The 18,333-nt window shown below is 43.3% G+C and overlaps 1 protein-coding gene across 9 annotated transcripts in view; it reads left to right on the forward strand.

Annotated features, from left to right (window-relative positions):
- LOC110840658 (serine/threonine-protein phosphatase 4 regulatory subunit 1) overlaps positions 1-18,333 on the forward strand; it is a 120,400-nt gene that overhangs the window by 75,670 nt on the left and 26,397 nt on the right. For 4 of the 9 annotated variants that reach the window (XM_022085848.2, XM_022085850.2, XM_022085851.2 and 1 more), the window contains exon 1: positions 222-456. The exons of 4 other annotated variants lie outside the window; for them this stretch is intronic. In XM_022085848.2, coding sequence (XP_021941540.2) covers positions 227-456 — 230 coding nt within the window. In that variant the 5' untranslated portion in view covers positions 222-226. Of the gene's footprint in view, positions 1-221; positions 457-1,771; positions 1,876-18,333 lie in introns of those variants that run through there. One more of the 9 variants, XM_087361025.1, reaches the window with a different exon arrangement.

The following is an 18,333-nucleotide window of genomic DNA, read 5'->3' on the forward strand; positions in this document are numbered from 1 at the left end:
CACACACAGAAGAAGGCAATGGCAAACCACTTCTGGATCATCTGCCAAGAACATATATGAACAGGTCCCAGTCCGAGAAAAGGATGGAAGGATCCTGTTCATATGGACCTGTCGTCAGACAGAACACTAAATAATAATAAAAATAATAAGGTTTTACAATATCACAAGTACTTATGTTATATAATAACAATTAAGTAATCTATTGTTGCGTCATACTATGTACAAGATGGATGACATTGAAGCTAAAAGACTCCATAAAACAGTATATATGAGACAGTACAGAAAACGTAAAATAATAGAAGTATTAGATAATGAACCTCAAGTTCCCAAAAAAATACGAAAAACGAATGCTGAACGTAAAAGAGAATATAGAAATCGAAAGAAGCCATTAGTGCAAGGCAATGCTTCCACATCATTAGCAAGTACAATCGTTCCTACAAGAATCGCACAACCAAGGTAAGACAATGCAACAGAATATTTTCATAAGCATTTTAATGAAAATAGATTTGGATACGCCTGCAATGTATGTGATCGGTTATGGTTTGAAAAAATTGATAGGCAGTTATTTTCGTGATAACGTCAATCGTGATTAGTATATTGAAATTGAATAAAAATTTTGTTTTGAATAGTTTAATTCATTTGCAACTTACATTTATTGAATACAGGGTAGTTTTATGAAAAGTAGGATACATGTGGCTTTGAAATTATTTGAATACCTTTTGCAAATGTCAAATCTATACAAGTTTTCCCTTGCGTGGTTGGTTTGTCCAAATCATTCACTAGTTCAGGTTTAAAGAATTTCTGAAGGTATGCACGTAAGAGTTCTAAATTTTCGTCCCTCTCTTTGGAATTTTGTGCTCTACGCATTCGTGGCCCGATTTTTGTAATTTTAGTTTTACTTTGCCCTCATATATCGCGACATATTAAGAAAATGGGGGAAATTTTGAAACTTTTTCAAATTCACAGCCTCGTATCTTTTTTTGAGTTTTTGAGATACACACTTGGAGGCCAGGATGAGTTGTAACATATACACTCCTCTTCAAAACAACACTTGGTTCACTCGGATCGGATAATTAGTCTCTGAGATATGATCCCGTTTAGGGACACGTGTCGAATCCGGAAAGTCGAAAATCATGGGTTCACTTTGCGCGTGCGCAGTTCGCGACGTCCGGCCGCCACGAATGTCGGAGCGGTACTGGCACAAACTTTCATCCTTCCTCTTTAAAACGAGACTAAGATGGCGGAGCTATGTCTATTTTTAGCCGAGTTATTGAAGTTTGAAATTACTTCGACAGAAACTGTCGCTCATTTGGACGCGATCGCCTCCCCACACCCGGCATCGAATTTAAAGACGTTTTCACGTCAAAAGATTTGAACTTCATTGTTATGTTACCTAGGAAACGTCATCTGTTTATCAACAAATAAACAACAATGGTTACCTAGGAAACTTCATCTGTTTATCAACAAATAAACAACAATGGTTACCTAGGAAACTTCATCTGTTTATCAACAAATCGACAATAATGGTTACCTAGGAAACATCTGTTTACTCGGCATTGTTGTTACCTATAAAACATTACATTACATTCAGCTACCACAGACCCATCTTAAGCGTAACTAATTCAAGTTGATTAAGCAAAGTCTTAATCAAACTTTACTCAATTGTAAAGCATGTATGAAGGAAATATTTAGAATAAAGCCAATATATAAACTTTCTTTCCGTATAGACGTATTTACGTCAAATTCTCCGGAACCGTGGTTCCACTGTCAACTTTTTCTTCCGTTAATGCTACTGACATTAGAACTCTTGTCATCGGAATTATGTGATCTACACCAGTGGTATTCAATCTGGGGTACGCGAAGACATCTTAGGGGGTACGTGAAGTTTTTAAAAAAATATTATTTTATGATAAACACTGAATAATCAGTAATGTAATTTATTTAATTTATTTTAGATGTAGATTATATACTACGTATAACTTGAATTATACACCAACAACTTTGGGGGTACAAAGTTGAAGAGAAATTATATCTGGGGGTACGCGAAGACATCTTAGGGGGTACGTGAAATTTAAAAAAAAATATATTATTTTATGATAAACACTGAATAATGAGTAATGTAATTTATTTAATTTATTTTAGATGTAGATTATATACTATGTATAACTCGAATTATACACCAACAACTTTGGGGGTACAAAGTTGAAGAGAAATTATATTTGGGGGGTACGCGAACACAAAAAGGTTGAATACCTCTGATCTACACATGCACAATTGAGGGTTTCGTTAATTGTACCTACCCAAGTTTTCGAGTTGACGGCAGACCTGCTTCTTTTCAGAATTTATCCGTACGCTTATGGTAACTGTGAGTTTGACTGCCGGGTAAAAACTTCCCAGACACGAGCAACGAGTTTTTTCCTCTCTCCCTACTTTCCCGTATTCTGGAGTTGCTCTGACACGCAGAAACTTCCCCTGAGGGTAATGTTGACCGGGGGATGAGGCTACCTTCTGGTTAGTAATCCTACATAATACGAGAGAGAGAAGCTTTCGATAGACTGAGGCCTTCCGCAGACTTTCCCAGGTCGTTGTCGTTTTGGGCCGTTAAAAGAGTCGTCTTGGCGGGCGTCGAGACGGCATTGACGCGCAAGCTAATGGCGGCTGTAACACCGCGTCCTTTGATGTACTCCATCCGAATCTGAAGACCTCTGGCGCTCTCTTGAGGGTTCGGAAGTCTGGGTGTCTCGGCGGTGGGGTGATGCTCCAACATTCCATCGCAGGTAGCGCGGCCATTTCTGTTTTCTGGGGCCGCGTGGAGGACGTCTTGAGTTTTACTGAGGTCCTTTGTTTGGATTTAATTTTCTGTTAGTTGTGTTCTGTTCCTGAAAAGTATTTTGAAATATTTTTTTTCAGAACGTTGGAATGGGGTGTGAAACGAGCTTTATAAGGACAAATCATATCTTCGCACGCATTATGGCAAAACCCCGATATTCACACGAGCATTCAGATAAGTCCTACGTCTTATCTCACCGAATACACAAACGTACTTATAAAAGATTGAGACGTCTATCGTCTGGGATGTTGCGACGCGTAGTCTGGCTGTATGCCGACGTTTCAGTGGTGCTTACCGCCTGCGTTATCAGGGAAATGAAACAGCAACATCGTCTTCATACGCGTGTATTTTTTTCATCCGAAGTGGTTTGAATGTTGGGTTAGAAATAAAATATATAAAGTCGTGGGTTTTCTTCAGTACAGCTATCTGTGAACTTTCCTTGAATGATTTTTTTTGCAGTAATGAATCTGAAATATTTTAGCCTGACTCGTTCATGGTATATTAACGAAGACTATGTTTTGGAGATAGGCGCTGAGCTAATGAAGATATAAATGTTGGATCCCGTCGTTTATTTATTATAATTTTGGCGTGATAAAGGAGTCGTCCAGTCGCTAAGCCCCAGGTTGGAAGAGACCAATGTTATTGAGGATACTGACAGCTGCCCTTCGTACATGGAGCCCCCGTCTTCAGTATCCACGGACTTGCGTGGAGAAATTCTGTTAGAACGGCGTATTATGGCGTATGTATTATCTTCTAATCGCATTTTGTGGGTTTTTGACTGAAATGTCATGGCTAAAATGGCAGTCAGGAGCTCGTTCATCTTGTTTGTAATCCATCATGACCAGTAATTGGGTCGTATCAACCTGTCGCAAAGATGAGAAGTTGGCTTGCGTATGTAACACCCTTGGGAATTATAGGAAATGCGAACTCTTAATACTTAATTATCGTGTTGGTTCAGCGGATAACGTTTAAATTTACTATAAATTAGTAAAAGTGGTTTATTATACGTGGTTTTATTTTATTATCGTTAGAAGACGCCAGTATTCTCATCCGCGGCCACGGTACGAGTTTCACGCGCGTTTACATTGAAAATCCCCCCCCCCCCCAATATTTTGAGTCTTGGTGCTACAGATGAGATGGTGCATAACTCAGATCCAAGGGCAGTTATACGTTTCGCGTTTTGATGTATCGTATTAGGCGACTTGCAACATCGCTAATCAGCGTTTAACGAGAGTCGGTGATGCTGGGTACAGATAAATGGTGATGAACTTTCGTGATCCGTAAAATGTGGGAGTGTTGGTTTAGCTGTCATCAACGTAATCGAGAAAGTCTGCTGGTCTGTGCTGTTAGTTGGTTACTGAATGTTCGTACGGTGGATGTCTGAGCAGGTTTAAAAGTGCGACAAGAACACATCAACAGCTTACAGCTCCATCGCGTTAACCCTTTGAAGCCGAAGATCGTCTGAATATTATTTATGAATTCAGTCCGTACCGCGAAGAAAACACAACGCCTCACCATTACGAAAATCAGCTGGTTAACCCTTTGAAGACGAAGATCGTCTGAATATTATTTACGAATCCAGACCGTACCGCGAAGAAAACACTTCACTTAACCATTAGAAGTCGAATCAGGCGGTACCACATAAGATTTAACAAAAGAACATCCCGGTCGAAGCCTTAAGCGGGATCAAGGGATCGTGAGATCTCTAGATCGTGGTCATCGTTACCAAAAGCAGAAGGCTGGTACTGTGAGAGTTTTCACGATCGGCATTCCACAGGTGGTTACATCTCGGAGGTCTGCTTTAAGTTCACTGCTAGTAACACCTCTGCACTTTGATCTCACGGGGTTGAGGTCAGTTCCACGTACAATCTGAGGTCTGTAGATATCACCATGTGATATGGTCTGTCTGTCCGTCCGTCTTTTACTGTGACAATCTTTGGCTCATGAAAAATAAATCGATTTTATGACTGTTAATTATAGGAAATGGATCTGCGAATTTTTCGCTGTTGAACTTAAAATAAAGTAAGCTTGTTGGCGGAAGCCCCCTCATGACTGTCACCCCAGAACTCGGGAAGGTTTATCTACGTTTCAAAACGTACCGTTTTGTAATTTGGTTGTCATATTCCAATGTTATCCTCTCGTTTCCTCTCTGTTGTCGAATTGTCGCTTTTCCAAAAGTTTCTGAAGCAGAAACCTGCGACGTAAATACATTATTTATCCTCCCCGCCCCCCATACACACTCCTCCGCCTTTCACGGGATATGAGTTTGTGAATTTGTGTCCTCGTAGTGTGGTCTGTCATACAAACGATTGATATGAGAATTGGTTTCGAGGGCTGAAGTTTCGAAATGTTGTGGCAGGTAAAGGATCTGTTGGAAGCGGATTTTATGAAACTGCTTTTAAAATGGCGGTAAGATATACGAGGTACGATCGGAAGGTTTCCAGACTGCGCGTATAAAAACCCGTACACTTATCTCAGGTATTAAATTCATCCATCACCCTCGAAGTAGTTCCCCTGGGAGTGAACACAACGATCCCAGCGCCGCTGCCAAGCCTGGAAGCATCCCTGGAAATCTTTCTTTGTCAGCCTGTCAAGCACCATCTGCGATTCTGCCTGAATATCTTGCCAAAGACTCGCCAAAACGGCTACGGAAACCTATGAAATGCTAAAGCAAGCATTTGGGGAGTCCGCAATGGGTCGTGCACAAACTTTTGTGTGGCATTCACGTTTTAAAAATGACCGAACCTCTGTCGATGATGACGAGCGTTCTGGACGACCATCTTCGAGCACAACGCCCGAAAATGTTACGAAGATTCGGCAGGCCATTCACGAAGATCGACGTCGTACCATCAACGACTTGTGCGACATTGTTGGGATAGGCTATGGGACCTGTCAGCTGATTCTAAAGGAAGAACTCCACATGCGACGCATCATGACAACGCACCAGCGCACACCGCCCTCAAAGTTCGGCAGTTTTTGGCCTCAAACACCATGGCCGTCATCCCGCACCCTCCTTATTCGCCGTGTGACTTCTTCCTCTTCCCAAAGATGAAAATTCAGCTAAAGGGAAGGAGATTTGAGACGATAGAAGAGATTCAGGCAGAATCGCAGATGGTGCTTGACAGGCTGACAAAGAAAGATTTCCAGGGATGCTTCCAGGCTTGGCAGCGGCGCTGGGATCGTTGTGTTCACTCCCAGGGGAACTACTACGGGGGTGATGGATGAATTTAATACCTGAGATAAGTGTACGGGTTTTTATACGCGCAGTCTTGAAACTTTTCAATCGCACCTCGTACGTGATCAGTACGAGTAGATTTCTGATCTTAGCTTCATCCTCGTAGGTCTGTGACCAGCTTGTTGAACAGACTGTGATAAATTGTTAATGTAGTGCAGTCGTTCAGTTATTTCTGGGCGTCGTACTTCGGTGAGTCTTCCGCTGCGCGGAGCCAAAGTCCCCTTGTGCCGTCTGAAATCAGCAGTCTGCCGTTCTAAATCTTGTTGTCGTGCCAAGCAATGTTGACTGACTGAGTGACCTTCGTTTGGAGGCCAGCCGACCGGCCACAAACACAAACACGTAGCATCTCGCTCGACACATCTCATCTCATTCATTTGTGTCCATGCGCAAGTTGTAATTCCGAACACAGGATTCATCGACTCCATTTAAATGCCTAAGGCAGGCGCTCCGTCACCAAAGATCCTGGTTTCGAAGCCCACCTATGACTCGGATGTTTTTGTTTCTGTGGTGTTTGGGGTCTTAGTAAGACATTCTGCAGGTCCAAGCGAAAATAGAAAAGCTTCTGTTGTTTTGTCTCGCCATACGAGTCCAATAAGCCACGGTGGTCTAGCGGTTAGAACGCTGGCCTTGTAATCCTGGGGTCTCGGGTTCGATTCCCGGCGGTGCCCGAATTTATAACTTGTGTTGGGCAAGGCCGTGGTCTAGGCAACACGGAGTTTTCCTCCGTGGCATCCCAACAATTACTCCATTCACACACAGAAGAAGGCAATGGCAAACCACTTCTGGATCATCTGCCAAGAACGTATATGAACAGGTCCCAGTCCGAGAAAAGGATGGAAGGATCCTGTTCATATGGACAGAACACTAAAATAAAAAATACGAGTCCAATGCATTGTCCCTTTTAAACTCCAGTCGTGCCTGTGTGATGATCTTGGATTGTTAGACTCAGCAGTGGTGAATGCCAATTTCTGAAATGGAGGGCTTTTTTTTCTTTCGAAATTTGTGTTCCGTGTTCCTTTGAGATGAAAGTGGCCATGTACGTCTGTGTAAATGCTAACTAATAAGAATCTCGAGGAACGTAAAAACTGAGCTTGTTTGACTTCGAAACGTCATCGTAAATGAACAGGATTTTAAAAAGTTTTACACCACGCAGACACAGCGCCCAGATCAGGGCAAAGAATGAAGGAAATTCGCGGTGTGTCTAAGATAAGGCGCCGACTACAACTCTCGGAAGATCACAGACAGCAAATTCTTAAGGCATTATCCGATATTTCCAGGGAACAAAGACGCACGAATTGAAAGTAAGACACGAATTGGGGAATTTTGTTCGAAACTGTTTATGTTATTTGTAAATCCAACTTAATTTCAGTTACTTGTGTAAGATTTTTAGCAGTTTACGTATCACAAGTACCATCAGCTTCACGAATGTTGACACGCGTAGGGACAACTCAACGACCCTTGGTTCATGGGACTCTTACGACTGCTTGGTGGATCTCTCTGTGCGTGTGTCGATAGCATTGTGCGAGCAAATTATATATCTTCAGGGTGTTTTATTTGCAAATTGATTTATCTTCGTGTTCGCCAGTATCATCATCTAATAGGAACCGCGTAGGAAGTAGACTGATATGGACAAATAGAGACATATCTCATTACGCTTTATTTTTGTTTCAGGTAAGTTCACGTGTCTGCCGTCGTCTGCAGATGTCGGTAAGGTCATTACATGCTTACGCAGAAAGAAATATGCGTCACACGATATTTAAACATAAATTGCATTTAGCATCGCCTCGAGAAAATATTTGCGGGCCTGTTAATCCTTTGGAGCCGAAGATCGTCTGAATATTATTTATGAATTCAGTCCGTACCGCGAAGAAAACACTACACCTCACCATTACGAAAATCAGCTAGTTACCCCTTTGAAGCCGAAGCTCGTCTTCATAATATTTACGAATCCAGACCGTACCGCGAAGAAAACACTTCACTTAACCATTAGAAGTCGAATCAGGCGGTACCACATAAGATTTAACATCCCGGTCAAAGCCTTAAAGGGTATAGTACGTCGTTAATTACGATATGCATAACGTGGAAGTTAATAATTTACGTTTTTTTTGGGGGGGGGACTGTCAAAATATCTGCTTTTTTTCTTGGCACTTAGCACGCATGGATGAAATGTGCCCCCAAATTTGACTGGGCACTCTTGGAAATTGTAACGAATCCGGTGATGATATTTGTTTAGTGATCTACTCCCGTGAGCTTCGGGGGTTAGTAACACCGAACATTCGAATTTCGTTACAAAAAGAATTGGAATTTAAAGTCTTTAATGAAACTTAATCCCATTCGATTTCGCACAGATTGGAACTTTGGAGGCATGTAGCTTACATTTTCTGTCATGGGATTGTGCATTCTCCAATGTTCTGTGCGTCTGAATTTATCAAAGAACTTGCTCGTGGGGTGGAGTAACGATGTAATATTAGGGCCTGTTCGTAACTGGTAATAAATTCCTCAGAGGCGTGTGTTCCTAAACGAGCAAATATCAAGTTGTGAATCGGTTACGAAAATCGGAATAGTTAAGTCTCTCATCCCTTAGGTTGGCGCTGGACCGCGAAGGTTTGCTTGAGAAGTTGATATTCGCTGAGACAATCGAAAATATTACTCGTGGTATATTGGAATCCGCCGATGGGACGCAGCAAGGACCTCTGAAACGTCGATAAACTTTTTGCCAGAGTACACGGCGCAATAACCCAGGAGACAAGTCGTCATATTCACCGTCGCGAGAACACAAATTCTTGTCATTCTTGGTTGTTAGTTTTCATTCCGCCATCGGTAATTAACTTTTCAAACACGTTCTAGACGTTTGTCCACGATGTGAATTACTACCGATCATTTTTACGTCATAAATCGTGTTATGCTACTGTTCTTTATTTCTGAAGACTTATTTATATTTTGTCTATAAAATCCTAGGTTTTCTTGTAGATATTCCATTTAACAGTTTGCCGAAGTCGGTCTTGTGAGTTGTAACTCTTCGTGGGCAACTAGGTAGATAATCCACGTGTCGGATGAACATGCAACCTCAACCGTCAGCCCGATGATGGAGGCAGCAAGGACCTCTGAACGTCGGTAGACTTCTACCAGAGTACACGGTGCTACAACCCAGAAGTCAGCCATCTTCAGACTCACCGCCTTAAAAACCTCAGATCCTACTCGGTCGATCTTTGTAATGGTGAAGTGCAGTGTTTTCTTCGCGGTACGGACTGAATTATATTAAATGTTACTTAGACGAGCTTCGACTTCAAAGGGTCACACTCGCGTTTTAAGTAACCTGTATGCTGTTACACTGGTTTAGGACACAAAGAACACGTCTCACGAAAAAGATGGCTGTCTTCTGGGTTGATGCCCTGATGATGGAAGCTGTAACCACCTCTGAAACGTCGGTAGACTTCCACCAGACAACGCGGCGTTACAACCCAGAAGTCAGCCATCTTCGTACTCACCGCCGTGAAAACCTCAGATCTTATCTGCTATCAGACCACGAGGCATTTGAGTCTAGGAACCCAATATCGGATTTTTCAGAGCCTTGAGACCCTCATGCATCATCCTCTTCACCGTCTGTCTTCGGTTTCTCGCGTTAGAGTTGCGGGCCACAAAGATTTATTCCCGCTGCATCCAGTTATGTTGTGGGGATGTTTTTTGGGGGGGAAATGTGGCATCGTTGTCGAAACACATTTACGACGACGTGGCATCTATGTTGGTAATGGTTCAGTGCAAGAGAGAATCAAGTGTGTGTGTCGCGGTCGTTCTGATACCCCAGTGGTTACATTTTTGTCTGGTTAGGGAGAGGGTCTCTCATTCAACTTCTCTCTCTCTCAGGTTAAAAGGGGAGGAGCGAACAGTATTGTCTGCTAACGGCGTTGCTCCCAGAGTCCCAAAATCTGGAACTACTAATTTTTTTTTTTGTAGAGCCTTAGGTCTGAAGCCTTCTCGTTGTCGGAGTTTAATCTGTAGATTTTTAACGTAAAGTTTAGAACACTGATAGTTGTTGTTCGCCATTTGCCGGTCGTTAGCCCCCGCTTTGCTGTGAGGTCAGTCTATCTTGCATTTTGAAAATAAGTGTCATAGGCGAGGCTTATAACATTTTACCCCAGGAATTGGTGTAGGCTAGGCTTAGTAAATGTGGGTTTCGTCAGGACGTAGGTCTGCGTTTATCTGAAATATTTTTATAGGTTGAATTTTGAAGCGGGGTTCACAGTTCTGACTACAGGAAGGGTTTAATTCCAGTCACAAAGAACACAGTTCTCCAGGGGACTACGTCATTCAATGCACGTAAGAATTTTAACACTCGATGACAGTTACCGCGTCGGTCTTGACCGTTTTTTGAACGCTGGGGGTCGTGCGTTCTGATGGATATTTACATGCAGTATAAATTTTGTTTAAATTAACACCAGCCACGAGGCGAAACAGCGGACTCTGAAGAAGAAATGGCGTTGTTGGTAGAATGCGACTTGCAGAAATGCCGTGGTATTTCGTCAGGGATCCCGGACCCAAGATCTCAGTCCGGATTCTCGTAACGTTTCTGCAATATTTCCCCGCATTTAAAACTCGGCGCACTGTTGAGTGTCTTCGGCTAACCACCAGCACCACGTGACATGACTTTGGAGGAATAAAAGTTTAGGATTTCGTCGATTAATGCGTATTCTGTGCTCAGGAAGGGAACTCAAGTTCGGGCGATTCTGTTAGATTTTATCGTCATTGATAAAATATTAATGTCTGTGCAATTCGTCATGTGAGAGACGTCTTAACTGTTACGTTATTTCAATAACCTCTTGTACGGTGGCTTAGCTGTTGTGGAATTTATTATGGAAAGGGTTTCCTCAGGCACTCAGTTGTTGGGACGGCGGCTGAAGAGTTGGAAAATGGCGTCTTGTACTAGACGGACATGCGGGCGACAACGGAAGTATTTGCGTTTCGGGCTTTTGTGGGAGAAATTGTTTTATTTTGTTCAAACATAACGTTGCGCGTGTAGGTTCGATACATTTGATAGTTTTTTTTTACTGTCCAGAGCGACATCGAATTTCTTTTCTGAAAGAACAATTTGGATGAAGAGTAACCCCGGAGAAAATTTTTCAAAAATATTATGGGCTAACGTGGCCGAAAATTGATTCAGCCAAAAATGTTCTCTGTGGGTTAGGTTCGCCTGTCGTTTTTGTGTTGTGAAGGTGATTAAGTCGAGAAGAATGAGATGGACGGGGCATGTAGCGCGCATGGATGGGACAAGAGGTGTGCACCGGGTACTGGTTGGGAAGCCTGAGGAGAAGATACCTCTGGGGAGACCTAGACGTAGATGGGAGGATAATCTCAGGCGGGATCTATGGGAGATAGGAGTTGAAGGAAACTGGATTGTGTTGGCCCAGGACAGGGTTCGGTGGAGGGCTTTGGTTAGTTCGGTGATGAACCTTCGGGTTCCGTAAGCCATCTGGTTGGTTGGGTCCACTATTTGGGAAGCCTGAGGGGAAGAGACCTCTGGAGAGACCTAGACGTAGACGGGAGGATAATGTCAGGCGGGATCTATGGGAGATAGGAGTTGAAGGAGACTGGATTTTGTTGGCCCAGGACAGGGTCCGGTGGAGGGCTTTGGTTAATTCGGTGATGAACCTTCGGGTTCCCTAAGCCATCTGGTTGGTTGGGTCCACTATTTGGGAAGCCTGAGGGGAAGAGACCTCTGAGGAGACCTAGACGTAGATGGGAGAATAATCTCAGGCGGGATCTGTGGGAGATAGGAGTTGAAGGAGACTGGATTTTGTTGGCCCAGGACAGGGTCTGGTGGAGGGCTTTGGTTAATTCGGTGATGAACCTTCGGGTTCGGTAAGCCATCTGGTTGGTTGGGTCCACTATTTGGGAAGCCTGAGGGGAAGAGACCGCTGGGGAGACCTAGACGTAGATGGGAGGATAATGTCAGGCGGGATCTATGGGAGATAGGAGTTGAAGGAGACTGGATTTTGTTGGCCCAGGACAGGGTCCGGTGAAGGGCTTTGGTTAATTCGGTGATGAACCTTTGAGTTAGTTAGTTGGTCGTTTGTGGGTGGCGTCTGGACGTCATTCTAGAACAGGTATTCAGACCATCGTAAGGCAAGGGCAGCGTTTGGCGGGAATTGGTTGTTACCTCCAAGGGTGGCAAACATTGAGCCAAGAGCTACTGAGGATCTCATCAGGATGCCGACATCAGCGCAGAACAAAGTTCCTACTTACCTGAAAGGACATTAGGGACGTATCTCCGTGTACCGACTCTTACAGAGAGCTGCTGTACCGGCGACAGCCAGATTAAAATTAATTTATTTGTATTTTATTTAATGACGCGTTTTCAGTTTCTCAGATTATATGGCTTCGAATTATAGGATGGCACTGAATAATGAATTGGAAAGGATGTGAAAGGAAGTGGTCGTGGCTTAATCTAAGATAGTATCTCGACGTATGCCTGGATACCGATCCTTGGTATTCGGGACGTCCCGATGTAGTGGGAACTTCAAAAGGGGGCGAACGTTGTAGTAATTTTGGTGTTCTAAATGTCTTGTTAAAAATTCACCGATTGTGGGCACTGGTGAGGCAGGTTGTCGGTTGCTGAACTCACTTTCGAGCGATTGGAAACTCCAAAAAAAATCCTGTGCTCTCCGGTGACTGGAATCGGTGTTTTTGGATTTAGGATCGAATCTCGCTTAATAGACTTATCCGACTCACTGAATATAGCGGGAGTAATTGTGTGGGTAATAATCGCGTTGGTATTAAGTACGATTTGAAGTTTTCACGGTGGTAATTCCGAAGTTGGCTGTCGTCACCCTGATAATGGAGGCAGCAAGGACCTTTGAAACGTCGGTAAACTTTTACGAAACTAGGCGCTGTAAGGACACAGAAGACAGCCATCTTCACAATGATATTATTAAAGTATTATTTATTATTTCAAATGCCAGTCTTTAAAGATGGTTTAAAACAAAGTGTGAAGTATCCCCCCGGTTTGGGTATATTCAAAATGCGTAGGGCTGTTTACAAGGATACAGTTGTCAGCCTGGTTCTTGGCGCATTTTATGTACAAGATGAATTTTTATAAGCGAATCTCCCCTTGAAAGCAGGGATTCCTAGCGGTCCAGATCTGTTTTAGTATAGCCATTGTGTAATTTGTAATTACAATGCGTCTTATATGTTCGTATTTCCGCTCTCTCGTCTCTCTATCACATTCCTTGTTACGTCTGTATCAAAACGATTACCAGAGTCTGGCGTAACGTCACGTCCTTGTTAACATTCCTTTGTATTCGACAGGTCCGGGTTATAATCTCACCCCGGAAAGAGGCCATACAGACACAGGATTGTCGTGGTCTTTTCCAGTCGCTTCATAAAATGTCTGTATAATAGTGTACCTCGAGTTAGATGCCGATTTTAGTAGTGTTTTGTTTTTACAAAAATAGCTCTAATTACGACGTACAAGGTGGGGGTCAGATGGTCATTTATGACGCACGGGGAAGATGAGATATCTAAGGGTAATTTTAAAGTGAACTGGGTTTTGGCTGCATACAGGGCGGACAGAGCTTACTCTTACCTTCTTAAGGTGTACTCTTGATATTTATTTGTTTAATATTGTCAGTCTAATCACAATAAAATTCCTATTAAATATTAAAATATTGCTATAATTAACATTTAAATATTTAAAATATATTAAAATAATGTTCTCTATTCTATAGAACTGAAACATGTCGTGTGAAAAATGATGTTGTAATTGTAAATCGAACATTTCGATAGAGAACATTATTTTAATATATTTTAAATATTTAAATGTTAATTATAGCAATATTTTAATATTTAATAGGAATTTTATTGTGATTAGACTGACAATATTAAACAAATATATATTTATCACAATATGACGCAACTATATCATCTCGTATACTCTTGAATTAAGTGAGTTTGTGTTTGCAACAAGATGGAAGGAGTGTAGCGAACCCCTGTGATATCTTCGTATTTTGCGTCACACGGGGGGGGGGGGGTCGTGTGGAACAAAATTAACCCAAGGAGAAGGCGAGGAATCTGCTTTCACTTCTCACCCTGTTGTAGACGTGTAAACCCGCGTGCTTGAGGCTTGAGTTAGGCGCCTCATTGTCCATCGAAAGAAGATGAATTAGAAACCACCTGCAGATATTTCTGCTTACCTCCCGGACCGAAGGAGACTGAACCACCTTTTTCAATCGTCTGTGGCCATGAAGTCCTCGACCCTTATGAAAATGCACCTTTTCTCTGTCAAAAGATCTGATGTATCCTTAACTTAAGCTACTTTTTGTCGTAAAGACAAACTATTTCGGTGCGGGGGGACGTGAGGTGTGTTGCCTTCGGCCAAGGAGGCACGAGCTTAATAATTAAACCGCCTTAATCCCACGCTTCTAAAAAAAAATATTTAGTCGAATTGGTATCAATTTCAGGCCATGCGTTCTGGTTTGCCTTCCCATTACATCCTTTATCTCTTAGTAATTCCTTGTCAGGAACTTTTCCCGCAAAAATTCTATATTCTCCGCATTTTGACACCTTCGGGGACACGTGTCCAAATATTTTCCTGGATTTTAATTTGCTTGCCCGGAAATTCCGGTACCGTTCTATTAATTACCGTTGGTCTTCTCACGGGTTGTGGACGCTTACGTTCGTGCAGTATATTTTGAGAAACGTGCTGCCTCGATCGTCAGTGTTGTTACTCAGAAACGACGCTACAGACCCACAAGTCCACGCGTTGTCGTCGGAGATCGTCATCGTCTCTGCCGCCCCGAGAAAAATGTCTGCTCCATTTCGCTGTCGTTCTTCCCTGATGTGTATGCAGCCCGCACGACGCCCGTGTATAAGAGTTTGCGTGCGTGTGGTATGGGCAGGTACGAGTGGCGGCCATGTTTGCCGGTGGGCGCGGCAATGCGAGTTGTATCGACCAGTGGATGCAGCTCACAGCTGATTCTCGACCAATCGCTGATTCGGACGCTCGTTCACCACCGCTGAATGAGTAATTACGGCGAGTATCAACCCAATACGGGTCTTAGTAGGGGGCTGTGTAGTCTGGAGAATCGCGTACCCCACCGAGGCAGGTTCCATCGGCGGCACTGGGAGTCGAAACCCGTTTTAGTTTTATTGAATGAATTGAAGGACGGCGTATGAATTGCATCTTGGGAGAAGGAAGGAGTCTCTCTCGCCTGGGAATGCAGACGGACATACGGTCGTGTTTTGTAAGGGGGGAGGGGGTGGTTTTTAAGGTTTGAACGCGAGTTTCCCCTCTCCCGCCAAAATATCTGGGAGTACACGCAGAAAGATTCTTCTGAACGTCGAAGCAGGGGTTTTTTTTGGGTTTTTTTTATCAGAATACTTGGTTGAATGAGATTGTGTCCGGTTCATTGTAGTTTGCAGACGAACTCCTCCACACCCGCTCAGTTAGGACATAAATTCCGCTGGTTTTATTGGACCCAAAGATTTGATTTACAATCGACCCTAAAATGAGGCCAACGAATCCAGTACGTACCCTCCCGCCATATTTTTGTAGGGCTAATATTATTTTTCTGTCATCCGTTATCATCCCCGCGTTCTACGAGACTTTCCCAATCTAATTCTCCTTTCAGTTCGCTCGTTCACAACCCAATTACGCGATCTGTTTTTTTAAGGCTACTAATAACCACATACGTCATCTCGCGAGGAGATATATTCCTCCGATGTTCTCCAGACAGAGTTTGAGCGCGAATATTGTAGAGGGCGTAGGCCCTTGATGGAATTAAAGGCAGAATCTGGTCTCGTCAACATCAGATTCTGACTGAAATTCACAATTTCCGTTGTTTCGTGTGCCCGCTCAGTGTCCACCGAGAAAGTCGTGTTTTAGAGGCCGTTTCGGCCAATGGGCTCTTAGTATGAGTGCACGGGTTCAAGACTTCTGACGGGTAACACTTGGTGTAGGACTCGCGCCGAGAGAGAAGGGTAAGTTACTAACCTGGATAATATTTTAATCTGTGGAAGGATCACGCAGCTGATGATGGCGAAGCTGCGAGATGTTAAATTTTTAATCGTGTTCTGGGTTACGATGCCACGTGGCCTTGTATTTAGACGCCACCTTCAAGGCTGTACGGCGTCATGACGCAGACAAGTCACGATTCTTCATTTGCGACTGTTACGAACAGCTGATAGAAATTATTAAGGTTTCTTGTCGTGATTTGGCAAAACGAAAATCAACTCTCACGGTTAGACACTCCTGTGCGATATAAGAACGCGGTCTTGGCTCTCTCTTTAATATTACCCTGTTTCTTTCTCTCTCTCCAGGCAAATGTCGTAGCGGTTAGAACGCCGGCCTTGTAATCCTGGGGTCTCGGGTTCGATTCCCGGCGGTGACCGAATTTATAACTTGTGTTGGGCAAGGCCGTGGTCTAGGCAACACGGAGTTTTCCTCCGTGGCATCCCAACAATTACTCCATTCACACACAGAAGAAGGCAATGGCAAATCACTTCTGGATCATCTGCCAAGAACGTATATGAACAGGTCCCAGTCCGAGAAAAGGATGGAAGGATCCTGTTCATATGGACCTGTCGTCAGACAGAAAACTAAATAAATAAAAAATAATAATAAGGTTTTATTTAAAATTGTTAATGAAGTCTCACTTAAGGGCCATTGTTTTATCATTAACAGACCCGTAGTGTATAGGGCCCCCAGGACCTCCCGATTTGAGTCGTGAGGCATCAAAACAGGCTCGAGATTGCGTTGAACGTGTTGATATAAACGAAGCAGACGAAGGCTTTGTTTGTGTCAGGCCATAACTGAAGGCTTGGTTGCAGTGTGTACTACGAGCCACTGCATTGATCGGCAAACTTCGTGAGAGATCGTGGTGCATCGTGTTCTGGCGGGATTGGGGCCAAGGATGCCATTTTGCTGTGTTCTCTCTCCGGTTTTCAGATGCCAGTAATATCTTCACAAAGACTGGAAATCACAGGGACCTCGGAAGGAGTGGGGCAGTGATAAGAGAAACATATTTTACAGATTGGTTTAGGGCTGTGAAAAGTGCGGTGAATTTTGATTCTGTCCCAAAGTATAATTATTTGGGTTTATCAGTTGTCGGGATAAAATTAGATGGGTCTGATGGACGTTTCGGAGACTAAGATATCTGTCCTCTTCAGGTGTAATTATAAACCCCTAGTATTGGCGAAGGAAGAATAGGGATTACAGAACATGATGGATAAGTTAGTGGAAACAGGTGGAGAGTATGGAATGGAAATCAAAATTGAAAAACCAAAGGTAATGAGGATAGCACCGAGAGCAGAACCATTGAACGTTGTAATTGGAAACCAACAGATGGAGAATGCGGGGCACGAGGGACGCTCTATGCACCAAGGAAGGCGAGGGCAGCCTTCGTCAAGAAGAGGATACTTCTCACTAGCAAGTTGGGCTTGGAGATGATGAAGAAACTAGTGAAGTGTTACGTATGGAGCAGAGACTTGGACACTCAGGAAGAAGGAACAGAAATACGTGGAGAGTTTCGAAATGTGGTGTTGGAGAAGAATAGAGAAGATCAGGTGGACGGATCGAGTGACCAACGAAGAAGTATTGAGGAGAGTCAACGAGCAAAGAAGCATTCTGCAGGCGATTACACGAAGGAAAGCTAACTGGCTGGGACATATTATGAGAAGGAATGGATTAATGAGTGATATCATCGAAGGCCAGGTTGAAGGAAAGAGAGGACTGGGAAGAAGATTGATACAGTTAACCGACGATCTTAAACAAGGAAATAAGATGACGTTCCAGGAATTAAAACGAGAAGCCGAGAATAGGGACAACTGGAGAGCTCTTTTTGGGCAGAGCAATGGACCTGTCGTAAGACAGAACACTTAATAATAATAATCTCTCGGCGCTGGATGGAAGTAGGCAGACACCTTCACGGTTAGCAGTTTTATTAATCAGAAAGTTCCTCTGTGACCTACCGGAGAGGTTAATTAGACTCGAAATTAGGGGAACGTCCGCATTCCTTCGGGGAATCGAACCGTTGTCTATCCCGTTACGTTGGAGACGGTACACAGCTTTATCGGTTACTGGTTTCATGCGAGGTTAGGTTAGAAATAAACTTGTGGTAGTTGTACTACGCTAAATTGTTTTGAAAACGCTGATGCAAGGAATCGTGATGACAGCGGGCCGCCATTGGATAGCTTATCCTGTGCCCGTCCACATCGTCACAGTCAATTTCAGTGGTCTTCCTTACTTCCAAATTGTCTCTTTTCTCTCTAGGTTTTC

This window comes from Zootermopsis nevadensis, unplaced genomic scaffold (assembly GCF_977971745.1).
Source record: "Zootermopsis nevadensis isolate Lab colony 2312 unplaced genomic scaffold, Znev_1.0 Znev_ptg000050l, whole genome shotgun sequence".
NCBI classification, from domain to species: Eukaryota; Metazoa; Arthropoda; class Insecta; order Blattodea; family Termopsidae; genus Zootermopsis; species Zootermopsis nevadensis.